General features: G+C 39.2%; 1 protein-coding gene across 5 annotated transcripts; it reads right to left on the reverse strand.

Moving 5' to 3' along the window:
- Positions 1-210: 210 nt before the first annotated feature.
- LOC109202639 (uncharacterized) lies at positions 211-6,134 on the reverse strand. Of its 5 annotated transcripts, none has more exons than XM_025908353.1 (14): positions 4,857-6,134; positions 4,340-4,714; positions 4,113-4,214; positions 3,543-3,775; positions 3,267-3,445; positions 3,078-3,171; positions 2,428-2,508; positions 2,220-2,332; positions 2,054-2,145; positions 1,832-1,946; positions 1,363-1,464; positions 993-1,159; positions 712-867; positions 211-474 (listed from the first exon to the last, which is right to left on the reverse strand). In XM_025908353.1, the coding sequence occupies exons 2-8, from the start codon at positions 4,590-4,592 to the stop codon at positions 2,225-2,227; spliced, it is 1,050 nt and encodes a 349-aa protein (XP_025764138.1). In that variant the 5' UTR covers positions 4,593-4,714; positions 4,857-6,134; the 3' UTR covers positions 211-474; positions 712-867; positions 993-1,159; positions 1,363-1,464; positions 1,832-1,946; positions 2,054-2,145; positions 2,220-2,224. The 5 variants fall into 5 exon arrangements, with proteins under 5 accessions (XP_025764138.1, XP_025764139.1, XP_025764141.1 ...); XM_025908354.1 differs by having other exon boundaries at positions 1,764-1,946; XM_025908356.1 differs by lacking the exon at positions 4,113-4,214.
- Positions 6,135-9,232: the final 3,098 nt, after the last annotated feature.

Here is a 9,232-nt window from a genome sequence, read left to right on the forward strand (position 1 = left end):
GTGTGCTGCCTGGTGCTTTTAAATTCTGTGGTAATTTGAGCAGCACAGAAAGCATTCCATGAATTAAATTATGTTAGTCTATCTGAACATGTACACTAGTCATTAAATTACATGGGAAAGCATGATTATGGGTAAACAACTGCACCAAGGGAATTACATTTTTCTTCTCAAAATGTAAAATGTCTGTTGAAAAATCACATTAAACAGAGATGTGATTAACTTTTTATTTTACCAAAAATAACATCAATGATGACACAATCAGTCTTCATCAGAAGTGCTCAAATCACTCTCAGTGGCATCGTCTGGAATGTCTTCCTCCTCCTCCGAGTCCATTTCCAGGAGTGGTTGGTGGCTGAGGATTCTCTTGTACATGTCCTTTATTTTGAGCATTTCAGCTTTCAGTTCACTTTGTTTTTTTTAAAACCAGGCTATGGAGTCCCTTCTGTGCATCCTCGGACATGCCAACAAGGGAGGCTGTAAAAAGAACAAAACAAATAAATATGAGTAAAGTAAAAAAAACAAACAAACAAAAAAAACCCCTCACCTCATAAACACAAGGAATTAGGATCCTGTAATTAAACTTTTTTTTAAAGGGAGAAGGCAGTGTTAGCTAGCAATCTAGATATAGGTAAAAGATCCAGTAAGACTTTAGCATCTGCTCTTATTTTCAATCGATTCATCAAATAATTAATAAATAAAAGATGTGCTTACAGTCTGAGGAGATTGTCCCCAACACCACAGATCGCATTCGCAACACTGTCCAGTGATGCCGCATCTCCCTGCAAAGGATCATCTCCTCCTCTCTCAGGCGCCTCACAGCCATCACCTTCTCAAAGACCTTTCTCTTTGTCTGGAGTTCAGCAGCAGCTACAGTTTAACAACATCAGATGGGAAAACATAGTAGCACGTTATGATTCAAGAACAAAACATTCAACTACTGCTCAGATACTGGGAGTTTGTTTAAAAAGGATATTTATAAATCAAGAGCTTACGTTCACTTGTGCTCTGCCAGGGCCAAATATCGGTCTGGATGAGGGCATCACTGGATACGATTTGTTTGTTGGTTCAGCAAGCTTGTTGTAGTTGTCAACAGCAGCCGCCAAGCGTTTCTTCTCATCTAAGATGACCTTGCGAATTCTGTGTCACCTCTTGTTGCTATCTGTAAATAATCATAAAAAATTCACACCTTCACATAATGTATATATTTACATTTTAATCTACACTCATCAATTTGTTTGCTAGAACACGCATCACATCCAGCTTAAACAAACCTGGATCTAATTTTATTCTGTTTACAAAGTAGCTGTACAAGCTGTACAAACTAAGTATCAAACGGTCCATTTCAAAGAAACTGGGACGTACCATTTTGTCTGTAAAGACTTTGTGTTCGCACTCTGATGATGACGACAAGCTCCTCTATTCGTGCCTGCAACGCTCCAAGGCTGCCATCAGTTTGATCAGTTTCTAAGTGAGAGGAATATTAATCAGAATACAGGATGAGTAACAGTCACCAAACTACAGTGGACTCTGTAATCACTGACTTGATGATATTCATTATAAGACATCTGTAGCCTTCATGTGCTGCATTATCATGAGATAACAAGTATGTCGGTGTTCAGGTTTATAAAACCAACTAGTACGACATCATTTCAACCCAGGTTCAATCCAATTTGATCAAACGCAAAAACTCTGCCATAAATTCCACTTTTACAAGGCTTATTTTTCATTGTTTGTTGACACTGTCAGAAAGATATTAATTCTACCTTAAGTTCTTTAATGAGGCCATGGTGGGTCCTATTGTTATACACGAGTGCGTTATATTGAGACTCACCTTCAGCCCATTTCTGCACATCGGCCACCCATTGCTGCAGTGTGTCGTCATCCACACCCAGCTCATTTTTGGTTGCATTCAGGCTCTCCACTTGTTCTCTAAGGATCCTTATGATCTAAGAATACATTAATAAATGTCATTCACATTGATGTTTTTACAGTACAGGTGTTTTTCCCCCATTACCACACACATTAAAATGGGTGTTGAAAAAAAAAAAATCACCTTGAGATATCTCTGGCTCAAAGTGCGGCCCAGTTATTCCACTTTCCTTTTGTTCCACCCCAAAGCCAGGAGGGTCAACATGTCTGTTCGCCCTGCATTTCAGTTCATATAAAAATAAGAATTAATGAGCAGGAGACTGAGTGGAATCTCACACACAGACACATACCTGCTTTAGACATGTACTTCAATGGCCGCCCTAGACAGGAAACTGTTTACTTGTCCCACCTCTTTTCCAACTGTAGAACCGGCGCCATCCTGAAACGCATCTCCCCATTTGATCTATAGAAAGGAGGTCACAATACATGACTGCTGAATTCATTCAACCTTATAACAAAATGTCTCAAACTAATCCAAAACTACAAGCTGCAGTATACCTCGCATTTCCAAATGTGAGCCTTTGCATGCATGACGGACAGAAAAGGACGCATTGACAAGAGGTTCCTCAGCTGAGCCACCTTGAAAGATCTCCCCTCGAAACATGTTCAATGCAGCTAAGAGGACTCCGTGGCGACAAACAGCTATTTCCATGCCCTCTTCATCCAACTTCCCAGTGGACTTTTTGGTCGACTCCTTTGCTGCTGTCCAAGATGAAGATCCGCACAACCCTTTCCCCAGGACCTATACACTCAAAGATTTTAACATAAAAGACATGACATGATTAAGCCCTATCAGGGACAAACTTTTTTAAACAAATGGATAACAATTAGCTGAATTAGCCTTAAGTCACACAAGACCTCATATCTCCCCAGGACAGCACTGATAACACAAAATAAAAATCACGTTGTTTTTTTTTTTTAAATACACATGGTGACAAAATTAAGTACACATTAAGAAAAAGTAAAGTAAATAGTATTATAACAACACCAAGAGAAAAATAAAATAAATATCCACCCATCCATATGTATTTATACACACACACACACACACACACACACACACACACACGTATGTGTATATGGTTATGGCGTTAATGTCATTTTAACAAGATTACCGCTGACTGCACTAATATATATGTGTCTCTTACATCATTTGTGTGTCTCTGGATGTATTTCATAAACTCAGCAACTTCCTCATCTTTTTCAATGAAGACACCTTCAAAGTTCGCCTGCTCTGAAGTGCTGAACGGACACAGTGACAGTTGTTTGAAAAGAAACATTAAAATACTTTTTTCTACAAAGCCATATTTGATTTATGTACACAATGCATAATGTACCTTGTATTTGATTGAATGCGATAAAGCTTACGGTTTCCATCAACTGAGACGGCAAGCACGTCTGGAGTGCAGGCAGGGCAGCTAATGCATGGCTCCTTGCACATCCTGTCCACCTCAAACTTTACAGCACTCCACTCCACAAAGCTTTTACTGAAGGCATCAGCTGATATTCGGCCAGTCTTTTAAGTAGAGGACAAACAACAGAATATTCACGGACAGTCATCATAAACATTGATTTGCACAATTTCCTTAAACGTGACAAATTTAGAAACTCACCCTTCCAAAATGGGCTGTTCTTTCATCCAGCATTTTGACAAATGCCTTAAGTGACATCCCTGGTGCAGTCTTCTTAATGTCATAGAAAGACTGAAAGACACCCATTGAAAACAGGGTGCAGAAATTTAAGGTGCCAGGCCAATATCCACTACCCAGGATGTCCTTAACTGAGGGGGACCACATTAGGTCACAGCTGGTGCAGCTCACCACTGGCAGTGCAAGGTTATAACGGCCTTTAGGAAGGATAAGGATAAATTCAGTCATGGCTCAAAGCATTCATTTTTTTCATGTTGTGAAGATTTCATGTTGTTTTCAAAGCAGTCTGGTAAATCCAAATGACCTTTGACAGGTGCCCACATATACTGCGGGCCGAGGGTAATTCAAAACAAGATAGCAATTCTTATAGATGTATCTATTATGTTTCTATTGTTCAGCACTTTGGTCAGCCTTGTGTGTTTTTAAAGTGCTATATAAATAAACGATGATGATGATGATAGCAATGTACAATTTGCACTAAAACCTGCAAACACATCTATTGTGTATGTACTGTGTGACAAAAGGGCAACTTACCATTTATGGTTACAAGAGCCACAATTGCGCCGGGTGAAACCTCAAAGTTACCTGCTGGGCAGTCACACACATGGTCTGGCCTTTGCACAGGCAACAGCCGAACTAACATTAAAAATACACAATATATATATAAAAAGAATTGGAAATTAAATGATACACAATAAAAATACAATAACAGCACCCACTCATAGTACATAGCAAGAAATGCATAGGATTAAAAACCGTACCTATTGGCTTGTGAAACTCTGATGAAGGCTGCAAAAACCCTCCTGTTACTGCCTCTCTGTTGTTCAGGACAAAGCGTGTGTGAACTGCAATATCACAGTCAGCACAAAGGAATGGAAGAGGCAGGCAGTCCAGACACCTCACAACTACTTGTTTGCCACACTGACACACACGGTGTGACTGTGGATCCAGAGTAGCTAACATATTGTCTATAAGACAAGGCCTGGCCTCTTTCCACTTTTGCAAGGACACCATGTTTCTGATCTCCTAGTGAGTAGTAGCTGACTCAGACGCCGTCTCACAAGTCATGGCTGCGTCCGCTTCTCCATCCTCCAACAACTGAAGGACCTCCTGAGGAAGCACCTCAGTTCCATACACTAACAGAAAAATAAATAAATAAAGAAACTCTTCCACAAAGTGAAAAACACTCTAGGCAGTATGTTTCTTAGGACTGCACAAAAGCCCTGCCTAACTCAACTATAACAACAAACATAAAAGTAAACTTTAAAAAAGGAATACCTTCTTTTATATATTGTGAAAGTATCTTTTGTTGGGTTGACACTGGCAACATAACTAGGTTCTTCACGTGGACATTGACGCTGATCTGCGGAAAATGGGGGAAAAAAAGAGATTGAAGAATATTTACTTACTGAAACATATATACAGATATATAAAATTTATAAAAAATATATCAAATAATATAACGTTTACTACGTACAATAAATTAGACAAGTGTGTCCCCTCTTTAACATTTGTTTCCACTACATCACATTTACGAAAAAAAAAAGAAGGTTACCTGCATGTCTTGAGGGAGTTCGTCAGCAGCTTGAAGCTTGGCGCTCCGGTTAACGTTAGCATCATAGGTTTGTAAAGAGCTAGCAGAACTATTAGCGCAAAAACTGCTTTACACACCATGTGAGGCTATTTTGCAACACACAAGTCCTTAAATGTTTATAATAGATTTAATGATCATCGTTGGATTAAATGGCTAATGCTGCACTAGCCACGTGTAGTCGTTACCATACTCTACCTAGCAAGCATGCTGACGGTAGCTGTAGCCATTTTTAAATGCATTAAATCGTTTCCAAGATCAGTCACCTCTGTTTGTTCGAAGCTTTTATGAAAAAAACCCTTTGAAACACACATCAAGCTATTACTCTAAATATATGTATTTTTTACATACGTGCATTAGAATCAATCAATTCCGCCTCCTTTTCTTATTCTTATAAACGGGTCTCTCCGTTCTCCCATCATCCTTTGCTTACACCGGTTGCGTCTGATTGGTTGGAGCCGAGCGCATCCAAAACTAACAGGAATGGTGAATAAAACTATAAATGTGTTTTACGTGTGAAATAAAAATAATAAACCCAACCAAGGATTATGTACATTAAATCTGCGCACTTTCAGATCGTGAATCACTTTGGAAAATGAAGCGATTTTATTGTTGAATTATCAGTGTTACTTTCATGTGTTTTTGTTGAGAAATGTTAACAATGTCATTAAAAGAAAGCATTAAATTAGGGAGAAAATCCCGTTCGCGGAGAGGGTCCCCGGTTCTCCAGTTAGATTGTACTTCAAGGCGTCACATTTCGCCGTGACGGGGTTATTATTGGAGTAAATGGATGGCTGGAGCCTCTGCTCGAAGCGTCTCTTATCACCGCGAGCGGGTTCATATTGGAATGAATTGACAACCCACAGCGTCGCATAAAAACGTGGAAGGGTACCTTCAGCGTCAGCATGAGAAGTTAAGGGACGTGACAAATCGTCAGTATTTTACGCGTCGGGAGTGAGAACGGGTTGGTTCTTTGGACTTCATGGTGTTGTTGCTCCCAATATTCTCTTACACAACCTCTGAGGCCGTCACAGGGCAGTTGTGGAGCTGTTTTGCAAAGAAGAATGGGCAAGAATTTCAGTCTCTCGATGTGCAAAGCTGGTAGAGACATACCCTAAAAGACTGGCAGCTGTTAATTGCAGCAAAAGGTGGTTCTACAAAGTATTGACTCAGGGGGCTGAATAATTACGCACACCCCACTTTTCAGTTATTTATTTGTAAAAAATGTTTGGAATCATGTATGATTTTCGTTCCACTTCTCACATGTACACCACTTTGTATTGGTCTTTCACGTGGAATTCCAATAAAATTGATTCATGTTTGTGGCTGTAATGTGACAAAATGTGGAAAAGTTCAAGGGGGCCAAATACTTTTGCAAGCCACTGTATATAGTCCTCTATGAAAAAAGTTCTTGATTGATTTTGTCCACTTCTACTGGAATATTAAATGAAGACAGTTTGTCAGACAGTATTGCAAGAACATCGTGCATTGCACAGCTGCGAAGATCCTGAAATTCCTCTATGATGCTCTGTATAGTGCTGGTTGGCAAGAGCATTTTAGCCTGCATTTTTAAATTACACAAAGCCAACTGTCTTCTAATAAATTAACTGTGTCCTGTCCTTGTATTATGGCAAATTCCCCAATTTCTTGTTGCCTTGACTGCTGAACTGTCCACTTATGTTTTCGAGAAATATGGCTGGAAAATGATGTTCAGACACTGAAGTATTTAGAGCAATCTTCAAATGGACATAATACTTTTTTCCCGTCTTTGATGTGAAATCTGAGATGGGCACAGAGTTGTAAAGTTTTGTGCAGCATACCCACATCCAGGAACTTGACAGCTGAGGTCACCAATGAACTTCTCTCAGTCGTCTCCCTTCTTGTTCTGTGATTCCTAGGCATATGTGAATGAAAGGCAGAAAATGTTCTGAGCGTGGCAGGGCAGTTCTCAGTTCCACAAGAAAGCCTATAGTTAGCTACATGTTTGTGGCTTTTAACATGCAAACTGAACAATATAAATTTGCGTGCATGGAAGCCACAAAATTTATAAATACACATAGTTGCAAAAAGTTCAATGACCAATTACCTTTCCTAAATGACATATGCAATGCAATGCAAAAAATAATAATAATAAGAGTATTGTCAATAGGGACCAATTCCCAGTTTTTACATGATCAAAATTATTCACAAAAGGCTTCAATAAACAGAAAATGTGTGCTGACAAAAGACAAGAGAGCAGTGCACAAAAATGAAAAGATATTTGAGCTCGATGCTTTAATGGGTTTAGCCTGACTAAGTCAGCACTCCGCACCATACAGGTAGTACAAGCACACCTGAAAATACTGACCAGCTAACAGCTTTAAGCATTTGGGCGCAACCTTGGTAGTTCACCGATTCACCTGTTGCAAACGTCCAAGTTTCTATCAAGTCTCATAAATCCATCGGCAACTATTACCTAACTAGTCTTTTGAGTTTCCACATTCATAGATATTGACATTTTGTCTTAGCATTTGAATGAAAATAACCTGGCAGGGTAGGTTAAAAGTCAAAATAAACAATAATAAGAACGCGTTTCTGACTTCTCTCGAATAAGTGAAAAAACACTTACCTTCAGACTGATTAGCTGGTGTCAATCCAACTTTAATGTTTCCCATGTCAGTCAGTTTTAGGGAAAAAGTGTTAAGTTTAGTTGTTTCATTTACTTTTGAGATACTCCCTCATGGACGAGAAATTTGGAGTCTAACAGAGTTGTCACGAATAGCATACGATCTTCAGATATAATCCAATCAACCTTGCATTTGACCCGATTGAACTCCATCCAGTTACCTCTGACTACTTCTAAGTTGCACATGTTAACGGTCCGTAAATTGTCTCTGTTCTTCCACCATCTCATCATCACTCTGTGCTTCAGCGAACTGGATCTGTGGCACAGAATAGTTGATGGCCATGTTGTTCTCCTGCTTTGCAGCTTTGTTTGAGTCTGAATTGCGTCTTAAACGTGCAAAACTAAGAAAAGCAGATCAATATTTTCTTCTTGTTGTTATTTAACGGTGGTTGGCAACCAGCGAAAGGAGCATTAACCACCTCGAGCAATATTTTCTATCCCCATTGTTGTTTTGAAAGTGAATACCCAACGTGTGCGTCATACGTCACGTTGTACATCAGGTGAAGGTGTGGTGTCGGCTATCGCTCAACCATTGAGATGTGTAACAAGTGCTACACACACCTGTCGCATAAAAACGCTTTAAAAACGTAACAATCGCTTTAAAAACACAACCCAACGCGCTAAACATGAACAAACATAAACACCCGTGTTACATTCTCATGTATATCCAGGACATCTCTTCTGAACCAAGACGAAGTGGCGCTACGAAGGAATTATTTCTTTAGGAGAGTGCATTTAATAGCAGCCACAAAATGCACCGCTACAGTTTCTGCTTGTCCCAGAATTTATTAAATTTGAGAGTGAAGTTGTAGGACTGATGCTGGTTAGTGGTGTAGGTTTCATGGATGTGACACCTAAACTTGTGTAAAATGACGACCACAGCATATTCTTTTCAGTGAACTTTTGGTTAGTTCACTGTAGTTACGCTGAGGTGTCTTAAAAAGTAACACCTTATACAAAACAAATGAAGGTCCAGTATAAGAAAGAATAAGAAGAGAAAAAAGGAACACCCTGCTAAATGAAGTCATTTGTAAACATTACTCTAAATGTAACCATTAGTTTTTGTTGCTGGCCATACAAAAAATAAGTATACTTCAAGTATATTTCCCAAGTACACGTTACCTAGTACGTATACTAATAATCTTGGGACTACATTGGCCCCCGTTTTAGTACATAAAAGTATTCTCGAAATTAACTTTTAGATGTACTTTTTGTTCACCATAAATGTACTAGCATAATGTCCTTTCCAGTCTATAAGAGTATACTTAAACTAGAAAGCGAAAATTTCAGAAGAAATTTTGAGTGTGCCTATGCCGCTGCTAATCAGTGTAGTTTGCCATTCATACGGCTACAGAGAGCAAAACTCAGCAGAGCAGCCATTCTCCACCATGAACTATG

The sequence above is a fragment of the Oreochromis niloticus genome, linkage group LG6, assembly GCF_001858045.2.
Source record: "Oreochromis niloticus isolate F11D_XX linkage group LG6, O_niloticus_UMD_NMBU, whole genome shotgun sequence".
In the NCBI taxonomy this organism is placed as follows: domain Eukaryota; kingdom Metazoa; phylum Chordata; class Actinopteri; order Cichliformes; family Cichlidae; genus Oreochromis; species Oreochromis niloticus.

Coding starts and splice junctions, on each gene's coding strand:
- LOC109202639 (XM_025908355.1), bottom strand. CDS start 4,592: ATGGTGTCCTTGCAAAAGTGGAAAGAGGCCAGGCCTTGTCTTATAGAC. Junction 3,776..4,112: donor GGCTCTTGTAACCATAAATG/GTAAGTTGCCCT, acceptor TCCTTCCTAAAG/GCCGTTATAACCTTGCACTG. Junction 2,333..2,427: donor CTCACATTTGGAAATGCGAG/GTATACTGCAGC, acceptor TCCTTTCTATAG/ATCAAATGGGGAGATGCGTT.